The sequence below is a fragment of the Nomascus leucogenys genome, chromosome 8 (genome assembly GCF_006542625.1).
Source record: "Nomascus leucogenys isolate Asia chromosome 8, Asia_NLE_v1, whole genome shotgun sequence".
Lineage (NCBI taxonomy): Eukaryota > Metazoa > Chordata > Mammalia > Primates > Hylobatidae > Nomascus > Nomascus leucogenys.
In genome coordinates, this window is record NC_044388.1 from 74,195,309 (window position 1) to 74,221,875 (window position 26,567).

At 39.3% G+C, this 26,567-nt stretch overlaps 1 protein-coding gene across 2 annotated transcripts; it reads left to right on the plus strand.

Annotated features, from left to right (window-relative positions):
• Positions 1–1,822: 1,822 nt before the first annotated feature.
• On the plus strand, positions 1,823–26,280 carry SLC17A4 (solute carrier family 17 member 4). 2 transcript variants are annotated; one of them, XM_003263234.2, is made up of 13 exons: positions 1,856–1,866; positions 8,972–9,098; positions 15,345–15,444; positions 15,997–16,202; positions 17,084–17,317; positions 17,401–17,488; positions 17,954–18,040; positions 20,300–20,418; positions 20,538–20,699; positions 23,587–23,719; positions 23,804–23,951; positions 24,893–24,983; positions 26,031–26,280. In XM_003263234.2, the coding sequence occupies exons 4-13, from the start codon at positions 16,068–16,070 to the stop codon at positions 26,163–26,165; spliced, it is 1,332 nt and encodes a 443-aa protein (XP_003263282.1). In that variant the 5' UTR covers positions 1,856–1,866; positions 8,972–9,098; positions 15,345–15,444; positions 15,997–16,067; the 3' UTR covers positions 26,166–26,280. The 2 variants fall into 2 exon arrangements, with proteins under 2 accessions (XP_003263281.2, XP_003263282.1); XM_003263233.3 differs by lacking the exon at positions 15,345–15,444 and having other exon boundaries at positions 1,823–1,866.
• Positions 26,281–26,567: the final 287 nt, after the last annotated feature.

Here is a 26,567-nt window from a genome sequence, read left to right on the forward strand (position 1 = left end):
TTTATAAACTTTTAAATGTTTTTGAACTTTTTGACTCTTGTAATCACAGCTTAAAACACAAACATATTGTACTGCTGTACAAAAATATTTTCTTTATACCCTTATTCTATAAGCTTTGATCTATTTTTAATTTTTAAAAATTACAAAAGATTTATTAAAACTAAGACACAAATACGCAAGTTAGCCTAGGCTGACACAAAATCAAGACCATGTTAGAGGCTTCTTGGAAAATCTATTTTCAAGTGTTTTACTTTTCTAACAACATTGGTAAAACACTTGCAATCATCTTGGGGAATTGGGCATCACTGACAGGAGGAACTGCAAGTGTAAAGGCCTTGAACTTCATGGACAAGGCAGAACTGGTTGGAATTTGGTGAGGGAAGAACATCAGGGCAGAGGTCAGTAAGGCTGGTGTGTCCAAGGTGATGTAAGGCGTTGGAGCACCTTCAGGAAGGTCAATTTGCTCTCTTTTTTCCTAGGTTCTCTGGGAAGGCTTTGGAAGACTTTTATACCAGTAAGTAACATGATCATTTGTACATTTCCAACATTCTGCCTGCTATGTGGGATGGATTAAAAGAGAGAGAATGGAAACAGTGGGGCCAGGTAAATAATCATTTTATTTACCCTGGTGATAGATGATTGTGATAGGAATGGAGGAAATAAAAAATAATGGAAAGAGATGAAGGTGGAACTGATAGAACATACTGTTGGAATTAATGTTGATGGAAAGTATAGAATGAAGGCTGACTTTTTTTTGGCAAGATTAACAGGGAAATGGTGATGCCATTAACCAAGACGGGGGATCCTGGGCTAGGAGTAGGGTTGGAGGGAGATTCAGTTCTGCTTGCAGTCATAATACTGAGATACCTAATGGGTACTCAAGGAGAGATGGATGAAGTTGAAGTCGAAGCTCAGAGAAGAGGTCAGAATGGGGTGTGAAAGGAAAGGGGACTGGCTGGGATCTCCTTGGGACTGAGTTTAGATAGGGAGGAAGTTCAAGGACAGAGTCTTGGGCACATCAACATTAGAAACCAGAGAAAAGATAAAGATTCAGCAAAACGTATTGAGAAGGAACAACCAATGAGATACGAGGAAAATCAGATCTGAATGAATCAAATGAAACAAGGCATCAAGAAGGAATGAGTGGTGGAATCTGTCAAGCACTGACAGATGAGGCCTGGGATGTGACCACTGGATTTGCGGGCAGAGAGGCTGGTGATGGCTTTGCTAAGGGCTGTCTTGTTGCTGATGGATTCATGAGAAAACTAGAGGTGGGGAAACAATGCAAATATGTATGAGTCTTCTGAAATGTTTTGCCACAAAAGGGAGGAGAATCACAGAGTTAATTTTCATGGAAAACTCAATGGCCTTTGTGCAAAAAATTACAATCAGAAAACCATAAAAATCACTCAAGTAGACCAAAATGTATTAAGTCTCTCCTCTTTGGAAAGCTCAGTTCTATTAAACAGGAGGATGGTGGAAAAGGGACTCAAAAGGGACAAAATATACCCCATCTCAGATAACTCTGAGAGACCCCAGAAGGGGACAGTGCTGTCAGTGAAACATGTGGGGTGTCAGGATCCTTATAAGAAGGGACATTGATTCTGATTAAGGATGAGAGAAGACATAGGCGACCTCAGCTGGGCTTGAAGCATGAAGAAGATTTAATAAGCTTGATTTGCTTATCAATCAAACAATAAAATGTAAAGTTAAAAATTAAACCACTGAGCCAATAAAATTCTCCAAGCCGGTAACATAAGGGCTAAAGGTTTTGGGTAATTATTTACCTCCCAGAATTAGACAATTGCAAAGAGCTTAGAAAATTTATTTGAAAGGAATGAGGATCCTGCACTCTTCCTCCCTCAGGTTAGTTAGCTTTCAAACTTTTACCCTTAATATTCTGCTTTTGAGATGATGGGAATGGGTCTGTTTCCTTTAGAGAGCAGCTTAATTTGCTGTTTGGGGGCAGAGATTGTGGGAGTGGAGAAGAGAATGCCTGTGTCCTGAGATAATTCTGGTAAGTGAGAAGGGATGTTGCATTAAGAGCCCTGGAACTACAGGGAATAAATTCAAGAGAATGAAATTTTCTAAAAGTATAGCTGAACAGAGACAGACAGACAGAGACACACACACACACACACAGAGAGAGAGAGAGAGAGAGGAAGAGAGAAAGAGAGCGAGGAAGAGAGAGAGAGAAACTGATATATTTGGATTGTTTTTGTGAAATACATTAATTTTTTAAGCATTGATCAAATCCACAGTGAGACAATAAGTGCCAATACTGAATGCTCAGAGAGGAAGATTTTCATCATACCTAAAAAATTAATCAAAACCAAACTGTTCTGGTTTGGTTCCAGCAAATTTATGGGAAAGCAAAATAAATGAAATCTAATATGGCTTTGGGAAGTAGTTAATAATGAAGAGCTTAGGGCAGAGGGCTTTATTTGCAAACTGTGAATAAGAGCCATGGGCTGTTTCTCATAAGAAGGAAAAATGTTCAGTGCCGAGACCACATAAGATGACATTTGAGCTATTAGTAGCTCTGCACAGCACCTTAAGGAAAAGTCTCATTCTACAGTGAACTGATAAGTAGCAGAGGAACAGGATGCATATGAATCCAAAAAGAACAGACACAAGCAGTCTTGGCAAGAAAAACTGATGAGAAATTGATATAAGAATGGCTGGCTCCATTTCTTTGCTGTTTTTTTCCTCATTTACCTGGTTTCAAAATAAATAGATAAGGCTGATGACTTACAAATTTATATTTCTACCAAAGCCCTTCTGTTCTTAGCTATGGACTCACAGACACAAAACTTACCTGTCAATCTTCCTTTCTGGGTCTAACAGGAGTCTCAAACCCAAGTGTCCAAAATAAAGTTCTTGCTTTTCCTCTGAAATCTGCTGCCCTCCCTGCTCATTCCCCCAACTTCTTTGAGTGCAACACTATTCACTCATTTGCTCAAGCCATAAGTCTAGAAGTCTCTGATGATTCTTCCCTTTCTCTCATTCCCATATACACCTCATTAGCAAGTCTTAGTGGCATATCTCCAAAACAGGTCCTGAAGGTGGTCTATTTCACCACAGCTAGGCTAGCGCATCCACCATCAACACTTGTACAGGTGAAGAAACAGCTTCTTGTTCAGTCTCTTGGTTCTCAATCTTGTCCTTTATAGCCCATGTGCCACACAGTGGCCATAGTAGATCCAGTCCCCTTACCAGGCCTATAGGACCCAAAATGGTCTGGCCCCTGCCCACCCCTTTGATCTCATCTCCCACCATTAACCTCCTCATTCACTCTGCATCGCCATGTTGGACTACCTTCTGCCTAGAAAAACGTGACAAACTTGCTGCTTCCTTTGCCTGGAATGTTCTTGCTCAGCGCTGCCTCCTTCTCAGTGTTCCCATTTCAGCTCAAATATAACCATTTCACACAACCACAGTAGGTAAAGTGGTTAGACTAGGCAGAGTGCTTGCCCTCCTCTCCTGACGCTAATGACCTAGTTGCTGTCAATGCTACTCTTGTTTTTTTCATACCATATGGCATTCTTACTTCTTTCTTTTCATATGTGCCCGTCCTGGGATGTAACTTTCTCGCAGGTGTACTGTCCGTGCCTGCATCTCTTGCCCCACAACAGCACTGTCCTCCCTTCACCCTTGGCTGTCTGTTCCCACTGCTTTCATTAACGCCAGCAAAACCATTATCGCCCGTTATTGAAAAAACTGGCAATTGATTTATGGTTATAATAAGTACAAGAAGAGGGCAATTTAATGAGAACTAAATCTTTCAGTCATGCAGGAGATGGAGCTATGAAAGCACAACATTGCATTCATTGATTCAATAAATGTTTACTGAATCAATGAATGAACTTGTGGCCAGTGAACTCTTAGACATTGGAACACTCGAAGAGTCTGTGTGGGTATAGCCTGTGGAAAAAAATGTTACCCTGAAAGCTATGTCTTTAGTTCTTGTGACTGATATGATTTTTTCAATTCAACTAATTGCCCTGAGGTGTGAAAATAAATGATAAGCAAATTATTTTTCCAGCAGACTATTCAGTCCCCTTGTTCTACCAAGTTTCTTTTCAGAGTTACCAGAACCATTCCATTTGCCAATGAGTATTCGTTTGGATTTCAATTCAATTTTGAGTGTGTTTTCGAATTCCAGTGCAGACTAGAGGGCTCCATGGTCTAACATCTGTGGTTTTGAATGACATCATTGAGGCAACTTCTCTGTCAGTTGCTTACTTACCAACTTTAGTGGTGACATTATATAACATTTCCACTTATCTTTAAACACAATAGCACCAAAGGATCAGGTCTATTTTCTTTTATATTAATAAGAATAGTCCTTCACAGAGAGCATGTGGAAAATCATTTCATTTCACCAGCACCTACTGCTTATCCCTTTACATTTTATTCCTTTACATCTGCTTGGTGCTGTAACTTTATATCTGCTTCGTGCTGTAACTTCTCCCACCATTTTCAGTAGTAATAGATTTATTGCTTATTTGTAGTCTTCAAATAATCTCATTTTGTAATTAACAAGTCCAGTCCAATGAAAACCAGAAAATTCCAAACTTGATCTAAAAGTATACCTTCTTTCCCCTGCCCCCCAACCCGCTGCTCCAGTTTTGGCCTGGGGAGGGAAGGGATCGTTTGGTTGGCTTCTTGATCCCTTTCTCTGTCAGCAACTCCTCTCACTCCTCTTGCTAGCTGTGGCTTCTGATCTTTCCAGGGCTGGTGGGTAGGGAGTTAGAAGCAAGAAGCAGGAGGTGTTTTTCTTAGCTGGAACTCTTGTGACCTGGCATTGGTGGTCTCTGGGTTGGATGAATGTTCAATGCTGAATCCTTTATTGTACCCCACTAGGGGCATCCACCACTCCTCCCATGTCAGGGGTGATATGTGTTCACTAACTCAGCAGTTAGGGTTCCTTTCTCAGGTGTTGGGCATCAGGCAGTCCGCCTTGTCTTTTGGGGTCATGTGGCTTCTCCAGACAGTTCTCATTTTAAGAGATTGTAAACTGGATTTTTCCTGAGTCATCCGTATCTGGTTCACAAGGGACCTGCTGGTCTCTACCTGTGCATCTTCACCCCTGCTGCCGTGGAACGTATCACAACCTCCAGTGTGGTGTATACCTTTGCTGTGCTCTGCAGCCTCAGACCAAGAGTGACCACCTCATGCCCTTAGATTCTGAGGCATGTGTCACTCACCTTTACACACACACATGCACACACGCATAGGGGACATGTGTCAAGCTCCTTGAATGACCCCCTTGCAGGCAGCTCCTATAATTTGACTTGAAGTGATGGGGCAGTGCCCTCCTCCTTTCTTTCCTGGAGTGAGTGTGAACACCTGACAGAGAATACCAGCAACTGTCTCTAAAAAAGTTCTCACCTTCTTCATCTCAGCCTGCCTGTGTCCCTGAAATTTATTTTTAATTACAGTAATAATTCAAATTACATTATTGTTGTAACACATGTAAACACCAGAGACAAAGTTCAACTCCTGCATGGCCGTTCCTGCCCTCCCCATTCCTTTGCACATTCCTATTTCTTCCTGGTTTAATCTAGGAGAGTTTTATATTTCCAGGAATTTAACTATCTCCTCTAGGTTTTCTAGTTTATACATGTAAAGGTGTTTATAATAGTCTTGAATGATATTTTGTATTTCTCTGGTATCGGTTGTAATATCTCCCATTTTGTTTCGAATTGAGCTTATTTGGATCTTCTCTCTTTTTTCCTTGGTTAATGTCGCTGATCGTCTGGCAATTTTATTTATCTTTTCAAAGAACCAGCTTTTTGTTTCATTTATCTTTTGTATTTTTTGTTTGTTTGTTTCAATTTCCACTTAGTTTTGCTCTGATCTTGGTTATTTCTTTTCTTCTGCTGGGTTTGGGTTTGGTTTGTTCTTGTTTCTCTAGTTCCTTGAGGTGTAAACTTAGATTGTCTATTTGTGCTTTTTCAGACTTTTTGATGTAGGCATTTAATGGTATGAACTTTCCTCTTAGCACCGCTTTTGCTGTATCCCAGAGGTTTTGATAGGTTATGTCACGGTTGTCATTCAGTTCAAATAATTTTTTAATTTTCATCTTGATTTCATTGTTGAGCCAATGATCATTTAGGAGCAGGTTATTTAATTTTCATGTATTTGCACAACTTTGAGAGTTCCTTTTGGAGTTGATTTCCAATTTTATTCCGCTGTGGTCTGAGGGAGTACTTGATATAATTTCGATTTCCTTAAATTTGTTGAGACTTGTTTTGTGGCCTATCATACGGTCTGTCTTGGAGAATGTTCCATGTGCTGATGAATAGAATGTATATTCTGCAGTTGTTGGGTAGAGTGTTCTGTAAATATCTGTTAAGTCTATTTGTTCTAGGGTATAGTTTAAGTCCATTGTTTCTTTGCTGACTTTCTGTCTTGAGGACCTGTCTAGTGCTGTCTGTGGAGTACTGAAGTCCTCCATTATTATTGTGTTGCCGTCTATCTCATTTCTTAGGTCTAGTAGTAATTGTTTTATAAATTTAAGAGCTCCAGTGTTAGGTGCATATATATTTAGGATTGTGATATTTTCCTGTTGGACTAGTCCTTTTGTTGTTATATAATGTCTCTCTTCATCTTTTTCAACTGCTGTTGCTTATAAGTTTGTTTTGTCTGATATAAGAATAGCTACTCCTCACTCCAGCCTGGGTGACAGAGTGAGACTCCATCTCAAAAAACAAACAAAAAAAGAATAGCTACTCCTGCTCGCTTTTGGTGTCCATTTGCTTGGAATATCTAGTCCCACCTCTTTACTTTAAGTTTATGTGAATCCTTAGATGTTAGGTGAGTCTCTTGAAGACTATAGATACTTGGTTGTTTACCTGTCTTTTAAATCTTTATATGCTTTTATATATGTATCCAATTCTTTGATAGCTGTATAGTATTCCAGAAAATATCTGCATTTAACTATGCAAATATTAAATGATCATTAGTTAGCTCCTGACTTTTTGCTTTTACAAATATTGCTTTAAGGAATGTCCTGAAACATATTATTCTGTGTGGCTGTGCCTATTAGTCTCTGGTACACACCATGAAGCAGCAATACAAGTGGGAGGATGCAGCTTGACTCCCTCAAACAATAGCTCACTTCCCCACATTTTTGCCTAAGCTTGGTGATCACAGTCTTTTGAAATGTTTATGAAAACTGATAGGTAAGAAATAATAGGATCTGGTTCTTTTAATATCCATGTACTTGATAGCAAAGTGAAGCACATTTTCCCATGTTTGTTCTTAATCTATATTCATATATTGTTCCAATAGTTTCCTACTTTTTACCAATTTACTGCATTTTATTTTTTTATTAGCTTGAAGAAGTTGAACAAATGCTACTCCATATCTGATAGAATGCTGTAATTAATTTCTCCCCTTCTATAAGTGATCTTTTATGGCATCTATTATTATAAATAGGTTTTGTTCTTTTTGTGTCCCGCAGTATCCTTAAATATGTTTAGGTGTAGATTTCATTTCATTTCTCTAGCTTGAGACTCATTTTGATTCCTGAATCTGAGAAATTTTGTGGTTTCATCTATTCTGAAAAATTCCTATTCGTTATTTCCTAAAGTATTGCCTTTTCTCAATTCTCTTTATTTTGTCCTCCTAGAAGTCCTATTCAACATACATTGGACCTTTTCATTCCATTTTCCAGGTTCTTAACTTTGCTGTCATCCCTCATCATCTCACTGAGCTTTATTCTGTACAATTTACATAGTTCATTACCTTTGATTTTGCTAATTCTTTCATTAGCTATGTCTGGTCACTTAGTTTCAAATTTTAATGCCTGATGTTTTTTGTATTTCAAGTAGTATCTTTCTTAAATCTGCCTATTCTTTTGGTATCTTTTTATGTTCTAGGGTCCATATTTTATTTCTTCAATTATTTAAAGCACACTTACGTAATGTCTTTGTCAGTTTATTCTATTTTTGGAAGTTCTCAGTAGTTTAATTTTGCTACACATTGAGTCTGAAAACTTGTTTTGGATGGATCACTTCTTTGAGTGTTTATAATTTTTTATTTTGAGCTCATAATATATAGAGCTTCATCTGCAGTAATTCTGTGTAATCTGTTTTGAGTGAATCAGACTGGGCTTGATTCTTTGGTCAGTTTTTTAGCTGGGTATGAGTTCTCAGACAATGAAGACAGTATGAATTCCAACCCTCAATTCTCCATAACCTAGCTATGAACTTTCAAAGATTTCAGGTGAAGTACTTTATTTTCAAACCACAACTCAGGACAAAGAGGGTTGTCACTGTTATTGTTGAAAGGGGAAGAGCCTCTTTAACCAAGTTTTGAACCCCTGTGAGGCATCTGACTCTATATTAGAATCTCCCTTATAAGTGCCTCCCTGGCATGGGCCTAAGGCTTCATCCTTCATCCCCACAGGGGCTTAGATCTCAGGCCCCCACATCACTGAAATTGATACTTCTGTGCCCCAGTCTCACGGTCACTGAAGTTAGTGCAGACATCTAACTCGGTGGAGATATCTCTTACTGTCTTTGCAGCTATGTAAAAGGGTGTTTGCTATATTTTATGTAATATGTATAGGTGTTTATAATAGTTTTTCAGGTAATTTAATCCACTGGAATCTCCTAGATGAAATTTCAAATAAGGTTGTCAAGTTTTCATGGCCATTTGATACTAATATCAATTTAGAGACATGGGAACACAGAACTAGGAAGGATATTACAATTTATGAAGGTAATCCAGGCCAGATTCCTCACTTGTGAGATATAGATACTAAGACCCAGGTAAACTGTGACCTTTCAAAGAGCAACCAATTGGTTAGTGATAGAGCCAGGATGACAAATTAGTTTTCATAAACCCTAATCTACCACTTTTCTTATAGAGCAACATTTGCTCCTAGTTCTTAGAAAGAATTGGGGTAGTATCATATAAAATTCTCCCTGTATTTGCTTTTGTATTCTTTTTATTTCAGTAAGTAAATGCCAGTCCCTAGGAAGAGAGAACCAAAATGTCTACTGGACCAGATGTCAAGGCTACAGCGGGGGACATTTCCAGTGATGGCAATTTAAACATGGCTCAAGAGGAATGCCCCAGGAAAGGTAAAATCATGCACAGTAATCCGGTAGTAAATAAAACTAGGATCTGTGGCACCTTAACTTGTGGTACCAAATAAAACTAGGATCTGTGGCATCTTTTGTTGATACACATCATTTTCCTTGCTACCACCAATTGCCAATAATTCTATATGGTTATACATTGTTATTGATAATTATTTCATTTCTCATAAGAAACTTTGAAGGTATATTAGACAGGCAGGTATCATGACATTATTTAGAGATGAGGGAAATAAATCACAACAGGTTCTAAGTAGGAAATATAGAAACCAACCTTGGCTTGTCTGATTCTAAGTCCAAGACATGTCCTATTAGATCTCTCTGCTCATGTTAAATCCAGACCTGACCCCGACCCCAAAATGGGCTTTTTGCTTCTACCATGTCTTCCTTTCTCTTATCTATATTACAACATCATGCTTTTTATAATATGCATTAAGGGAAACTGTAGAACATCTTATTTTACCCTAAATGCTTAATGAGTTATAACTATGTTATCCATTAATTCTTTAAAGGTTATAGTCATTTCATAAGATAATGCCTTTAAAAGGCAAAACACTAACCAAGATGGAATGCTTTGTAATACTTAACATTTTAGCCAGTTTGTCTGTTAAGAATTATGCATATCTTCAAGAGATTTCTCCTAATCTCGTCCATCACAGAGGAAATCAGGAAATGTGCATGTTAGTACTCATCCTACAACTAGACACCACTTGACCCAGAACGAATACTATTCCAGTAGTCTCGGCTGAAGGTCTCATCTGTTTCTAAGGATTTCAGAGTCTACTAGACTATACCATTGGCCAAATTCTTTTATCCTATCATTCTATCTCTCCCTCAAAATTAGTAATACGAAGAACTTACGTGTAAAATTTTACCAAGGTGCAGTATGGCATACTGGGTAAAATCACAGGTCAGAAATCAGAATGCTTGAGTTTGCAATCCTGATTCTGCCATTTATGAGCTCATTATTACCACTCACATAGTGTCCCTTCCTCAGCCCACCTTTGGGGCAGTTATTGGAAAGTTCATTTATAATTCGTCTAAAGTGGAACTCCTATGGTCTTTCTGCTTCCTTCTATAGTCTCCTACAACATCTGGTCTACCATGCCACCCAGTCCTCTGGTGACCACTCCGGGCTATAGCTATATCGGACAACAACTTTGTAACCCACCTTACCCCGGCCTGTTGTTTCAAACAGCATCATGCTACTAACATTCATCCTTTTTTGGCAGTCTCATCCTACCTAATAAGGCAGAACCCCAGCTACTCCTCCAAGCCTTACCAAGTTATTTTGTTGTATATCCAAGTATTTCTCACAAATGCTTAGGAATAAACCTTGCAGATTGCTTTGTTAGTTGGTGTCCAACATCAGTTTTCCTCTCATCTCCTTCTCTGGCTCATGCTTACTAGGCACGGCTGGATCTTCTGTATTAGACTCCCAGGGCACTGCTGGGGCTTTCTCTGGGTACCAGTACCCCCATCCCCAACGGCTACTGATGTCTTTGCTGTGCTTCTAAGACACTCAGTGAGCTGAATCCAGGTGTTCCATGGGATGTGGAGAAATGCCCCCTCCCCCATTATCTGGTCACCTGGTTACACAAAGTAACTGTTCCAATAACCCAGAAACCTTGAGTGAAAAAAGCTGGGCCTTCAGGTTCTGCCTGAAGATCAGTAGTTTTTCTCTATCAGGCTCAGTTAGGGATTTCTGGGGCCAGGCTAGAGACAGACATCACTTTGACCTTCTGATCCCCTTTACCCTCAGAAGTCCATGAGCTTCTGTATCCGTCAGGGTTATATCACAAAATCAACAGCAAATCTAGGTATTTCTCAGAAGAAAGAAGATTAATATAGGGGACTGGAAGATTCCACAGATGTTGGAAGGCTAGGGAAGCAAAAGTCAGGTTGGTTACTTTCAGAAAATCCGGGACATGACACTGCCAACGATCCCAGCCATGTGCATCACAAAGTGGGTATTTTTCAGGAGGACACCCCAAAGTCACAGGCAGAAATCCCATGTCTAGCATGACTGATCCCCGCTTATCCACCTGCAGCTGCCTCCAGAGCATAGTGGTTTCTCGTTCAGTTCAGCCTGTCACATTGTGCCAGAATGCCCTCATTTGTGGAATCTGAATGGAATCCTGAGGATTGTAGCTTCCAGATATTTGTCCCTCTGTTACTGTGGAGACCAGAGAAGGGCGGGAAAGGCACTGAGAACAATGTCAGGGACAGTATCCTTTCTCCATATCAAATGCCGGCAGGAAAGATATACTGCCCCCCACCATGGGGAAGAATGCCATCTGAAGGCCAATTTACAACAGCATCCCCTTCTGAAAGCCATGGAAATGAATAAAACAAGCACAACACTTTGAGAAAGTACTTCCATCTAGATTGAAACTAAGAAATTATTCCTACCACACACTACAAATTCCAAATCTCGCAGACAGATTTAATACAATTTGGAAGAAATTGAGAGAGGAGCCAAGAGCTGATAAAACTCCCATGCTTGAGGCATGGTGCAGTGTTATAGGAAGAACAAAGAGGATGCTGTGGAGCTTCAGCTTGTGCTCCTCAGCTTGGAGTGGCAGTGTCCAGAAGCTGGGCAGACCACAGACCCCATGAGCCCCTCAAAGGTCTGCAGTGCTGGGATGTGCTGGATGAAGCGTGCGTGGGTCCACATCCTGCAGCTTTCCCCTCACGCTTCACTGGCTTTTCTGATCTTCAATTTAGCATCAGGGGCCAGTGCTACAAAGCAGAGGAAAATATGAGTAACTGCAGAAATCAACTTGGAAATTTGGAAGGCTCTCTCTCAAATTATACAATGTTATTGCAGAATTAAAATGGTACAGTAGTTAGCTTCCCTTGAATTGGTGAAATAATTCCCTACCTCCTCCTCCCCACCCACTGCCACCAGCCCACCCACATACACCACCACATCATAGCTGGGCCTCAAACCAGCATGGGTGGCCCTGTGCAGGGGTTTCAAAATGTGAGAACAAAGTCACACATGACTGGCTTTTATAGTCCAAGGCTGTAGGGGTGGACTACAAGGAACCTACGTAAATATGTTTGCACAAAGGAAAGAATAAGGTAAGGCATGTGTTAGATAAAAGAGAAATCGACAGGTACACTTATGAAAGATAACAGTTCATTATAAGAGCTGTCACATAATGAGTGCATGCTCTATGTTAGACACTGTTCTAAGCAGTCTGTGTGTATTAATTCATTGAATTTTCACAACAATCCTTCAGGAAAAGTGCTACTAGCATCATCCCCATTTTGTAGGAGCCTGCTCAGGCACAGAGGGATGAAGTAACACATCTTAATCATCCAGGCACAAAGAGGTAGCACTGGATTCAAACGAGCTGTTGTTAGCTTTTACATCACACTGCTGTGCTTATGTTATTACGGGGAAATTGAGGAATATTTTCATCTTCAATTTCTTAGAGTTCTCAATAATGACAACAACAATAATAATAATAAAACATAGAGTGTAGGAAGTAAATCAACAGAAGAATAGGGAAGAAGTCCCTAATATAGATGAGAAAGGAAACTAAGGAGGAAAAAAATGTCATTGCAGAATTAAAATGGAATTAGCAGCAGCAAGAAGACAGATTAGAGAAAGGGAAGAAAACAAAGTTTGTGTAATAAAAAATGAAAACTAGTTAATTAAACATCCAATTCACTGAGCCTACAACTTCAAGGAAATTACATAGAAAAATGAAATAGACAACTTAAATATAGAAAATAATGTGAACTCAAATCATGAAAAAATTGGATTAAAAATACATGCAAGAGCTGGTTCTTTGATAAAAATGATGCTATTCATGGCAATAAAATAAACAATCCACTACTCAGATTAATCAGGCAGAGAGATTAAATACAAGCAATTATGAGAAAATAGGAGACAGAAGCACTGAAAATGTATAATATGCTAATTATAGGGAAAGTACATAAGTAAATGATTTTCTAGGAATTATAATTTATAATTATAAAAACTTTACAGAATCATAATTAACTTATTAACATTTAATATTTTAAATATAATTTAATTATAATTTTGTAGAAATTATTATTTCTAGGAATTATACATTTTGTTTCTAATTTATAAATATGAATAAAGAAAAAATTATACATGTCAAAAAACATCTAAGAAACGAAGAAAATCGTCAAAAAGTTATTCCTTTTAAAACAAACACAGAAACAAACAAATATATTCTAGTAGTTTCACTAGAAAAATTATATAAGATTTTTAAGGAGAAGAAAATTCCTATTTATGCTGTGCAGAAGAGCTCCAAATAGTTCATATAGCACTCTACCTTCTTAGCTCCTTGCTCCTTAAGTGTGACTGGTGCTTGTGACTTCTTCCAGAGTACATTTTTACATATTAATTCATACAAAAAATTAAAAGGAGAAAAAGAAAAAAGAGAGTAATTTTACAGTGGAGCAACCTGACAAACACTACCTCAAGCCAGGGCACCAAGATCAACTCAACAGTAAGAAGTCTTGTTGACAGTGTGTGGCCTTAATATGATGTGATGAGAATGACAGTTTACCTCCATGGCCTTCCTCTCAAAAACACATAATCCCAGTCTAATCATGAGAAAAATATCAGACAAATTTCAATTAAGGGACACTTCACAAAACCCCTGACTGGTGCGTTTCAAAACTATCAAGGTCTTTAGACATTTTAGACTACAAGGTATTTAGAATACATTTTAGAAACAAGGTAAGTCTGAGAAAGTGTCATACCCAAGAAGAGCCCAAGGAGACATGACAACTAAGTGTAATGTGGCTCCCTATATGGGATTCTGGAACAGAAAAAATGACATTAGTTAAAAACTAAGAGATCTGAATAAACTGTGGACTTTAGTAGTTAATAATATATCACTGCAGGTTTATTAATTGCAACAAATGCACCATAAGATGTTAATAACAGAGAAAATTTTGTGTGAGATATAGAGGAACTTGACAATTCTATAAATCTAAAACTGTCCTAAAATTAAAAATTTATTAAGAAAAATGGCTATGTACCTAAAACATTTCAGATCATAGATTGAGATGGAAGCTTATAACTTTTAAAAAAATCAAAGCTAGTACAGCAAAAAGTAACACACACATATATACATAAACATTTTAAGCTCAACTATATACACTAAATAAAATTCTAGCTAAAGTGCTAGAAAAAATACAACATGTTTTTAAATTTTGTAATAGCCTATTAAGAATAAGAAGAGATCATCCCAATAATACAAAGGTGGTAGGCTATTATAATTATAATAAACTTACATAAACTTATTCAGTTGTTATCGCAGTGCCTTGAGGTAGACTCTATTATTAATCTCATTTTTCAGGCAAAATTTGGGGGCCACAGAGAGCTCAGTACCTTGTCCCAGAACACACAGCTATAAGTAGACCACACAATCTGGAATTGGAATGCAGGTGTCTGATTCCAAGATTAAAATACATTTTATAAAACTTATGTATCCCCATAAAAATATTTAAAAGTAGGAACAGAGTAGTTTAATATAATTAAAGGATATGTCACACCAGCAACTAGCAGCATACCTAATGGTGCAATGTGAGAAGCATTCTCAGTAAATGCAAATATAGCTGAGGTGCCCATTCTTACCATTCCTGCTTTGTCCATTTTTTTGAAAATGCTGGTGAATTAAATTACTCAGGAGAATGAAATAAGTGTTGCAAACAGTAAACATAATCAACTATATTTTTCATTATTTGTACCTAATTTGTCTTTCTTTATTGAATCAAAACTCAATGGGGGAAAAGCTGATGAATATGATAGGAAAAAGAACAGTTACACAATAAAAAAGTAATTTACAAAATTTGTGAAGGCCTTAACTGAAGATAACTATAAAATTCCACCTTGGACTGAGTAAAAGACCAGTACTCGTACATGGGTAGGTATCCCTTCTTGACTAGAAGACAATACTACAAATGTGGCAATCCTTCTTAATTTAATCTGTCATATCAATATGACTGATCAAAATTCCAATGTAGATTTTCATGGGTGGTGCATTGGCTGGATTGGGGGTGGGGAACTAAATGCTCTCAGAGTTGAACCAAAGGTAAGAGCTGGAACTTAGCAAGAGCATTGCTACACAAAATGAAACCATGCTGTCCATTCCAAGAGCATTTGCTCCCTTTCAGGAGCCAAGAAAATGGCATCTTCATACCTTGTGATCATTCATTACCTCTGGGATTTCTCTGCAGGGACAGTGGATGAATTCTTCCCATTGTTGTCAAACTAATGTATTTGGACTCAACCACAGGGATATCCCCAGAGCTCCTATAGAACACTAGCAAATTTTGTGTAAGCATAGGTTATAGTATTAAGATGAAGTTTAAATATTTCTATGATCTAACCATAGCCTATCTTTCAAGTTTCATCTCTCCCCAGCCCCAGACAAGCTAATCTTCCATGTTTCCTGGTTATAAATGGCACTTCCAGCTATCCCAGCTGCCCAAGCAGGGAACTTGGGAGTCATTTCCAGCAATTTCCTCTCTCTCACTGTCCATATCCGATCGGTCACTGCTCCCAGCCAATTCTTTCTGTAAATCCATTTCTTCCCATTCCCATTCTAATCTGCTCATCCCAGAGCCCCGCCTAAAAAGGTCTCCCCTAATGCTTGTTCTGACCAACTCCACACATTCTTCCAGTCTCTTTTGAGAAATACTTCTGAGGGAGCCACCTCCCCCATTACATCCCAGGGGGACAGAAGTCCACTACACAGCTACAGAGGAACGTCTGCTCTCCCTATATTTCTGCATCTCAGACAGATACCAGTCTTCTCCTTCTTCCAGACTTAGGGAGAGTGGGACAAAAGCATTCTGATTGTGACTTTTCACGCCTTTTTCCTCTCAGGCTTTTGTTCAGTCCGACATGGGCTGGCCCTCATCTTGCAGCTCTGTAATTTTTCAATTTACACCCAACAAATGAACTTGAGCATTGCCATCCCGGCTATGGTGAACAACACAGCCCCACCTAGCCAGCCCAATGCCTCCACAGAACGGCCCTCTACTGACTCCCAGGACTACTGGAATGAAACTCTAAAAGAATTTAAAGCAATGGTAAGTTTAATGAGACTCTGGACTCTTTCTTTGACTCAAATAATTTGACTTAAAATGTTATCTTATAAAAGAGTGAGATTCATTTAACCACTAAGTATTTACTGAACATGTACTATGTGCCAGGAATGGCACAAGTACCTAAGTATCAGGCCGAGCATGGTGGCTCACACCTTTAATCCCAGCACTTTGGGAGGCTGAGGCATCTTTACTAAAAATATGAAAATCAGCCAGGCATGGTCGTAGGCACCTGTAATCCCAGCTACTCTGGAGGCTGAGACAGAAGAATTGCTTGAACTCGGGAGGCAGAAGTTGCAGTGAGCGGAGATCGTGCCACTGCACTCCGGTCTGGGCGACAGAGTGAGATTCTGTCTTAAGAAAAAAAAAAAAAAAAAAACGAAAGAAAAGAAAGGAATAAAGAACATAATAAGTATCTAAGGGGATTGCATCCCTACTTAGTGTCTGTGAGTGTAACCAGGGACTAAGTTAGAATAAATGAAACATTTTACCATTTAGTGGACAAAAATTCTTCCCCTACAATGATGAAAATCACTACAAAATATGTTTCACAGATTTGTCTGCTTTTTCTTCCTTCCACGTATTTTTTTTTATTACCTTGCCTATGATGCTTTCTTCTTTATAGGCTTTGTTTCTTTACGAACTCTCTTATACTTTAATTTTTGGTTAATTGTGTCAGGGTGAGTGGAAAGAGTATGTTGGGCATATATTTAGCGTTTTTAAATACATGATACTGGTATATTGGAGGAACTGGAGAAATGTGAAAAGAAAGATAACTGCCAATTATTTTTTGCCTCTCAAGTCTTCACAATGAAAACTGTCAATTCTTCAACCAAAGACAAACAGTAACTCTCTTTGTCATCTAGGCCCCTGCATATGACTGGAGTCCTGAAATCCAGGGAATCATCCTCAGCTCCCTCAACTATGGCTCATTCTTGGCTCCAATCCCCAGTGGCTATGTGGCTGGAATATTTGGAGCCAAGTATGTGGTTGGTGCTGGCTTGTTTATTTCCTCATTCCTGACCCTCTTCATTCCACTGGCAGCTAATGCGGGAGTGGCCTTGCTCATTGTCCTCCGGATTGTACAAGGCATAGCCCAGGTACCAAGATGTTTTCCAGGTATAAGTGGAATATAGGTTCCAGAATGACCACAGATCTCCAGGAATGGAATTTTTCCCCCCAGGTTATGGTATTAACTGGTCAGTATTCAATTTGGGTCAAATGGGCTCCCCCACTGGAAAGGAGTCAACTCACCACCATTGCTGGATCAGGTAACTGATACCCTAAACTCCACTTTGTATACACTGTCCAAGAGAACTCAGCAAAGTCCTGTCAACAGAACCAAGATCTTATATATCAATCACTGTGTCTTCATAGTCCTTGCCTTAAAGCACTACCCCATACTGCCTTACTTGATTGTAACTGAATGAACTGAACGCTTACTATGTGCCAAACATTCTTGTGTTTTGCACATATTTTCATCTTATCCTCAAAATAATTTTATAAGTCAGCTATATGTAATTACTTCCATTTCACACATATGGAATTTCAGACACAAATAGACTAATAACTTGTCCAAGATCACATAGTTACCAAGTGAAGGAGCAGGATTTGAACCTAGATAGTTTGGCTTGAAACTCATACCTTCACTCACTGTGCAACTCAGCATTGTAGAAAGCACGTAGAGCCCCAAGACGAGTCCTCTCACCCAGAACATCCTTGTCTCTTCTGTTCAGGGTCAATGTTGGGGTCCTTCATTGTTCTACTTGTGGGTGGTCTCCTCTGCCAGACCATAGGATGGCCTTATGTCTTCTATATCTTTGGTGAGTGTACTTTTCAAATCTCCAATTTTTATGACAGAGAATTCTGTGATGCAATTTATCTATGGTTAACCAAATCCTAATAGATATGGATATTTACATGGCTAAAGCTGGTAGTGCTCAGAGCCAACTATGTTTAACATTTAAGTTTCAGCAGCCCGAGTGTGTAGCTAGAATAATCTTATGACATTAGAGGCATCATAACATTCCTTACTGCTTCTAAATTTGACCTAAAGGAATTCAGAGCACATTATTTCATAAAATGTTGAAAATATTATCTTAGGCTAGGCGCGGTAGCTCATGCCTGTAATCCCAGCACTTTGGGAGGCTGAGGCAGGTGGATCACATGAGGCCAGGAGTTTGAAACCAGCCTGACCAACATGGTTAAACCCCGTCTCTATTAAAAATACAAAAATTAGCTGAGTGTGATGGTGCATGCCTGTAATCCCAGCTACTCGGGAGGCTGAGGTGGGAGAATCACTTGAACCCCGGAGGTGGAGGGTGCAGTGGGCCGAGATCACACGACTGCACTCCAGCCTGTGCGACAGAGTGAGACCTTGTCTCAAGAGAAAAAAAAAAAAAAAAAGAAAATGTTATTTTAGTCAGACTACATTTTAGTCATGTTTTTAAATTTAATATATTCTTTAAAATTTCTCCAGTTATTATGGCAAAAACCACAATTACTTTTGCACCAATCTAATATCATAGCTAGAAAATTGTGTGACTGTGACCTAATCATAGGTAAAATACTAATTAGAGTAGAGAATCAACTAGTGGAGACTGCAGGACAGGGCAGATTATGTGAGGTTCAGGAGTGGACATAATACACAGAGAGATGCTGCAGAAAGGTTCCAAAGACACGTGGAAAGTTCCAGAGGCAGTATTTTACTACATTACAGTTTTACCTTCATGGAGCTGTGGTTGGAATCCGCCTAGGTGCTGTTACCTAAAGTTTGTTTAATATTTGAAACATTCTCCAAAATCCCACCCTTAAATTGTTTATGGTAATTCCTTATAGTCCCACTAGTGTGTTCATTAGAGGACAGGCCTGTTAGATCAAGGGTTTCTGTAAAATCAGGTCAATATATTCACCAAAAATAAAATATGTAATGATTCCATAGCATACCAACCTTCAAAGTTTTTATCATGAAAACTTTCAAAGGGCAGGTTACAAAAATTATTCAAACAACAAGAAAATCTTACTGTGCTTATGGTTTCGAGAAACAGTAAGGAGCATATACACAATAGAAACTCACTAAATATTTGTTGAATAATATTAACATCCTCCAACCCCAATGTGCAACATTGCTAATTTTCATATCTATCCCTCCCCACTTGATTAAGTTCCTTGATGGCAAAATTGTGTCTTTGCCATTTTATATTCTCAAAATTTAGCAAAAAGCCTGGTGTATAGTGGCTTCTGTATGATGTTTGTGAAGGAATTTGTAAATGACATGCTAGCCAAATAAAGAGAGCTCGTAAGATTTCTTAAGATTCTAAAAAGGGAATTTGAAGATGGGCCATATTGCCACTCAATACTGATAATGTTAAATTCCCAACTCTGTAATAATGTATATATTAGAAAAAATGTCTTTGCTGAGGATCATTTCATGTCTACAAATTGGGTAATTAATTTCACATAATGTACTGCTGCTCACTCTTATGTGCTTTGAGGAAGATAAGAGATAGATATGGAAAGGTTTAATGATGAAAGGAACTCTGCAAAGCATGGCTAGCAGGAGGGATGCTGACTGGTACGTGAATGGTGAGGGCATTTTCAAGCACGTGGGGCAAACACGCTACTAACTTGTAAGGGTGCTATAGCTTTAATAATACTGCATTTCAAAACCTCCCAAAACTCAGTGGTTTAAAACAATAATGATTTATTCCCATGGTTCTTTGTGGGACAGCTGGGTAGCTCCACTCTCTGTGTCTGTCATCTGCCTTGGTCAATGGATGAGCTGGAGCATAGTCTTCCAATAGCAGTGGGCAAGACCCAAGAGGATAAGTTTAAAAAAATGCTTTTTAATGCCTAGGCTTGAAAGTCCTCCATGTCATTGGCAAAAGCAAGTTGTGTGGCCAAGGCCAAAGTCAAGTGGTGAGGAAGTACCCTACCCCTATGATAGGGCCATGCAAGGGATAGATGCCAGGAAGAGTGGAGTACTGAGGCCAGTCACTCTGTCAACCACAGGAATCATCTTAGAGTCAAACTGAAAGAAGTACTTCAATCCATTCAATGCTAACTGGATCCCCTTTTCCTAGGAGGAATTGGCTGTGCCTGTTGTCTTCTCTGGTTTCCTCTCATTTATGATGATCCTGTGAATCATCCCTTTATCAGTGCTGGTGAGAGGAGATACATTGTGAGTTCACTGGCTCAGCAGGTACATTGAGGAACTCCTCTGACATTTTTCTATGTCCCTCTAGATGTCTCAGAGATGAAGAGTGCAATAGAGAGAGCTGCCTTCTGATGGAGGGGACATTGATGTATGCTTTCTTCCAGGACTGTTCACCAGGCTGGTCTCTTCCCATTAGGGCTATGATCAAATCCTTACCACTCTGGGCCATTTTAGTCTCTTATTTCTGTGAATACTGGCTTTTTTATACCATTATGGCATACACACCAACGTACATCAGCTCGGTACTTCAAGCCAACCTCAGAGACGTAAGTATAGAGAAAGCTCATTCTGATCTTCTGTTTAAATGCTTAAATAATGAGAGCTCATATATAATCCTCCGTCTGCCCCACAATCACAAAATTGGGGGATTAGGAGCAGGACCTCCATATAGGAAATGCAATCTAGTTAATTTGTATTCTGATTGATCTCAATGTGGTTCACTACTTACTGTAGGAGGATGATACATATGGATCTAGTTTGATTTTCATATACTATCATATTTTATTATAGTATTTTCATATACTATTCATATTTATCATATTTAAGGGCCCTGTGCAAAAATTTTATACTCAATCCAATCAAAATTTGCAAACAAGATGCTCTGCTGGCAGCATGAATAATAAAGATTAACCAAACAAATTCTGCCTTTGAGAAAATTGTGACAGAGAAACATAAACAACATATGCTGAAAATAAGACATTAATAGGACATAAAGTCCCAAATAAGACTTACATAGACATCTGTGGAGTAATGTTCGTTTTAAAAATTCATTTTTATTCAAGTATAACATAGAGAAAGAAAAGTGTGTATATGTGTACAGCTCTCTGAATTTTCATAAAATAGAGAGATGAGAGATGCTCTGAATGGCTGACAGGAGCCTTTCAATTCCTGCTGGATGGATGTCTTAAAAGTGGCTATCAGATTTCATAACGTGTTAGTGACAGTTCACAAAGCCAGTGTTACTCTTGTACTCTCACTCTACTCAGGAAGAAGCCTTCTCATATTGACTGGGTTCCTCTGGTGAAAATGTGCTAAGTAGCCAACAGAGAGCTGACCTTCTTAGCAGTAGTCAGCATCTGCATGCAAGCAGGCTGCAGGCACTGAGATTAGAAAGCCCCAAGAGGGACTGGCTTTGCGTCTTTTCAAAGAGGAGGAGGGCCAGAAATTAAACCAGAACCTTAATCCAGGGGATCGGGACACCAGATAAGCAGGAGTCCAGTGCTAAGCAATAGACTTCCTGAGGCTGGCTGTTGGGAATGATTTGTCTTTGGTGTGAGGCTGAGTGGGCTTGACCCTCAGAGGCCAAGGCTGAGGGAGAGGAAGATGGGAAAATGAATGGAAAGACAAGTTGTGACCAGAAAGCAAAGCTTTCCAGGCTAAAAAGTCAAGAGACCTGGATTCTCATTGCCTTCAGGGCATTTTCTCACTAAGTCACGTAACCTTGACAGCCTTGGCTTACTCATCTGTAAAATGAACTACTTGAACCAGCTGAGTGCTGAATCCTTTCCATTGTTTGGATTATATGCAACAGAGGAGTCTCCTTTTCACTGTATTTTATTCAATAGAATTTTAGTTTAGAAATTTAATTGATAACAACAAGGTTCAACATTTTAAAAACTATATTGAAACAGAGTGGGTCAGGCGTGGTGGCTCACGCCTGTAATCCTAACAGTTTGGGAGGCCGAGGCAGGTGGATCATCTGAGGTCAGGTGTTCGAGACCAGCCTGGCCAACATAGTGAACCCCCTGTCTCTACTAAAAATACAAAAATTAGCCGGGCGTGGTGGCAGGTGCCTGTAGTCCCAGCTACTTAGGAGACTGAGGCATGAGAATTGCTTGAGGTGGGGAGGCAGAGGTTGCAGTGAGCCGAGATTATGACATTGCACTCCAGCCTGGGCAACAACAGCGAAACTCCATCTAAAAAAAAAAAAAAGAGTGAAAAATCTTTCTTTCATTACTGTTCCTAATCTGCCCTGTCCTCCTAGCCCATTCCAATGACAATTCTTTAAATTTCTTTTTTCTTTTGAGACAACGTCTCGCTGTGTTGCCCAGGCTGGAGTGCAGTGGTTCAATCGTGGCTCACTAAAGCTTAGACCTCTCAGGCTCAATCAATCCTCCTACCTCAGCCTCCCGAGTAGCTGGGACCACAGGCGTGTACCACCATGCCTGGCTAATTTTTTGTGGAGATGAGGTCTTGTTATATTGGCCAGGCTGGTCTCGAACTCCTGAGCTCCAGTGATCCTCCCACTACAGCCTCCCAAAGTGCTGGGATTACAGGTGTGAGCCACCATGGCTGGCCTAAATTTCCTATACATATTCTTTCTTTGTTTCTTTATGAGAATGCAAGCATACATGAATGTATATTCTTATTTTCCCAACTTTTTTTATACAAAGCAGTATACTCTGTAATATGCCGCTATGCTTATATGCTAGGTTTTTGCCACTTAATATGTCATGGAAATCTTCAAATCAGTACATGACAACCTTGCTGAGCAGTATTTGGATTGTTTCTCATCTTTGAGCAATGCTGCAGTGAAAACCTTGTTCATTTGCCATACCTTTGTGCAACTCTCTGTGGAGTAAATTTCTGCATATGAGATTATTGAGTCAAAGGGTAAATGCACTATAAACTTTTATATTTGTTGTCAAATTGCCCTCAATAGAGCACCAGTAATATTTGTGAGAACCTGATTCTCCACAGTGTTAGCACAGAGCATGCCAAAAAAAAGGGTGTTTTTGCCAATTTGATCCATGAAAAATAATATCTCACCATAGTTTTACTTTGTATTTCTTTCATTATGAGTAAAGTTGGATACCTTTTAACATGTTTAGGAGCCACTTATTTTTCTTTTTTTAAATTGTCTGTTATTATCCTTTGCCTATTTTTCTACTGGGTTTTGGTCTTTTAAATATTTATTTGCAGGTGATTTTTATATATAAAGAGAGCATTAGTTCTTTTTTTTTTTTTGCAAGCAGAGCTATGAACATACACATACTAAAAGAATATTGGCTCATTATAGTAACATGGAATTTGTATTAAAAGTGATGCGTATATAAAGAAAAGCCACAAATGTGGACAATCCGTCCAAGGTTGTCTGTGTCATTGTGGGGGTGGTAAGGGCACATGCACCTGACCTAGATCTCTGGTCCTCAGAGTGGGATCCTGTCTGCCTTGCCGTTTGTTGTTGGATGTGTTTGCATTATCCTTGGAGGTCTACTGGCAGACTTTCTTCTCTCCAGAAAAATCCTCAGACTCATCACCATCAGGAAACTCTTCACTGCCATTGGTAAGAGCAAGGCTGGACACAGGGGTGAACGTGGGAAGCTCAGAGCAGCCTCCAGTTTACTCTGTGTTTCTCCTCCTACCCCAGGGGTTCTCTTCCCATCCGTGATCCTCGTGTCCCTGCCCTGGGTCAGAACCAGCCACAGCATGACCATGACCTTCTTGGTGCTGTCTTCTGCCATCAGCAGTTTCTGTGATTCAGGAGCCCTTGTTAACTTCTTGGATATTGCTCCTCGGTAGGGACCTCTTTTGCCTCATCCTTTCAGACACTCAATTCAAGTCTAGCAGCCCTAAGTCTACTCTGATGTGAAAGTAAAATGTGGCAGGTACAACAGGTTGCAGGAAATGTCAGCACCAGCTCTACACCCTACATCTAAATAATTCCTGGAAGAGACTCAAAGCTGGTCGACTGTAGTGAACTTAGTTTTTCTGGGCATGAACTAGAGAAGTCAGTGGCCATGCTCAGAGTCAACTGAGGGAGACTCACACAAATCTCTCTCTGCTGAGGAATGCAGCAGTTGCCTAAGGTGGGATCACTGAAAGAATTCTTGAGATTCTAAAGGGTGTGCTCATGAAAATCTTTAATAAAGGCAAAGGACACAGGACTGCAGGAGAAATATCTGTCTTTGATACAGTAAATACAGAGTTGACTGAGACTTCCAAATATAGCTCCCAGGGTCCTGTCCCAGTCAACAGGACATCCTTCATCTTCAGATAATGAACCACCAAGAAATGTGAGAGATGCCTTTGTCTCAGGGGAGCCAACATCTCACCTGGTGAGGGGTCTTTTATACCCATGGAGGGTATAAAAGTTACAAGATCAGACTCAACAGCAGAAGCCAAAACAACAACAACAACAAAAACCTTACAAACCAGGTGCAGACCATCAATGTGACCATCTTGCATAAACAATGTTGACACGTTAATAGAGGTTACCCCCTTGGGGGTACCAATCCCTAGCACAGGTTTATACTAATCATTGGTCAGTACATTTCATTCAGGTTTCACCAAGGCTTACACAATTCCAGTCATCCCCAGAGATAAGCACAGAGTTGCAACAGACCAGCTGATATTAACCCCTTGTTTGCACAGGAATGTTTGCCTCCCTCTCTTGGGTATTGAGACTTTCAAACATAGGTATACTTGGTTATAATAGAGTACCATCTCTCTCTCTCAGGTACACTGGCTTTCTCAAAGGACTGTTGCAAGTCTTTGCACACATAGCTGGAGCTATCTCTCCTACTGCTGCTGGATTTTTCATCAGTCAGGTGAGGTCAAATGTTCTGATGAATATTCATAAGAGAAACCTATAGAGGCATTTTTTTTTTCACATTTGCACAGCCTTGTATCTTAGAAGACGCATTTAAAGTAGTCAAAAATAAACTAATTTACATGATGACTTAAGAATTAAAGAAACTTAAGATTCTTAAGTTTCCTAAGAATCTTACTGGTATAAACTTTACATGAATAAAGAAGTATGTGGCATTCTTATTTTCTGCCATATACTTCATTTACCAGAGAAAAACACTGCCATATACCATTCACTTACTGGTGAAAAACCACAGGAAAGTTAAAGAATGACTTTCCTGTGGTTTTGCACTGGTAAATCAGAAAAATAAATAAAGAATAACAAAGAAAGAGTATTCTTTATGAAATCAAGTCTCTTATCTTTTTTTGAAGCTTCAGTTCCCTCCCAGGCACTGACTAACACACTGTCAGGAAATGGTTGTTTAAAATGGCAATTCTCAAACTGCTCTTGTTTCTCCTGTCATTCAATGACTTATTCATTCATTCATCCATTCAATAAATAAGTATTAAACATTAGTATGTGCCACGTGCTATTTCAGTGAATAAAACACAATTCCCTCCCTTGTGAAACCTATATTGTAGAAAAGAAACAGAAATCTATGAAAGTAAAATATATGATATATTGAATGGTAACAGGAGAATAGCAAATGCTTAGCAAATGCTAAGAGGAGAATAAAGCACAAGGGGTGGAATTTCTAACTACAATGATCAAGGAAGGACTCACCGTAATCACTTGCTTAAAAAGAAATATTTAAGCAAGGACTGAAAGGAAGTGAAGGTGTGAGACAAATAGGTATCTGGGGGAGGAGCGTTCCAGCCAAGGAAATGCCCAGTGCTTTGGCCTCATGGCAGAAATGTACTTGAGTATTCTAGGACCAACTGGGAAGCCCATGGAAGCCAGAGTGGAGGTCGGGGAGGGAGCAGGAGGACACAGAGCCAAAGCCTTTCTGAACCAAGAGGGACAAGAACTGGGTGACCATTAATAACTTGTAATTTTCTGCCTCCAGGATTCAGAGTTTGGTTGGAGAAATGTCTTCTTGCTTTCAGCTGCTGTTAACATATCAGGCCTGGTTTTCTACCTCATCTTTGGCCGAGCAGATGTGCAGGACTGGGCTAAAGAGCAGACATTCACCCACCTCTGAGCAAACCAAGAGATGTGCTAGATCCTGGTGCTTAATTGATCATTGTATTCCCTCACAGACATTTCTCTTTCATGCCTGCTTGACTGATAAGCCATTAACTAGACCCTGACTATGTGGGCAAATACACTGGATATATATATTTCTGTAAAAAAAATAGAAGAATAGAAGAATGGCCAATAAGCACATGAAAAGATGTTCAACATAATTACTTATTAGAGGAAAGCAAATCAAAACCACAGTGAGATGCCACTTCACAGTCACTGAGATGGCTACTGAAAAAAAAAGAAACATAACAAGTGTTGATGAGGATATGGAGAAATGGAATTCTTCTACATTGCTGGTGAGAATGTAAAATAGTCTGATGCTGCGGAGAAGAGTTTGGCAGTCCCTCAAAACATTAAA

What these genes read in the sequence shown, in the direction of transcription:
- SLC17A4 (XM_003263233.3), top strand. Translation starts at nt 9,008, where the DNA reads ATGTCTACTGGACCAGATGTCAAGGCTACAGCGGGGGACATTTCCAGT. An exon ending in AGAGGAATGCCCCAGGAAAG is followed by an intron (nt 9,099 to 15,996) that starts GTAAAATCATGC and finishes TTTTCCTCTCAG; the next exon opens with GCTTTTGTTCAGTCCGACAT. An exon ending in TTATGTCTTCTATATCTTTG is followed by an intron (nt 18,041 to 20,299) that starts GTGAGTGTACTT and finishes CCCTTTTCCTAG; the next exon opens with GAGGAATTGGCTGTGCCTGT.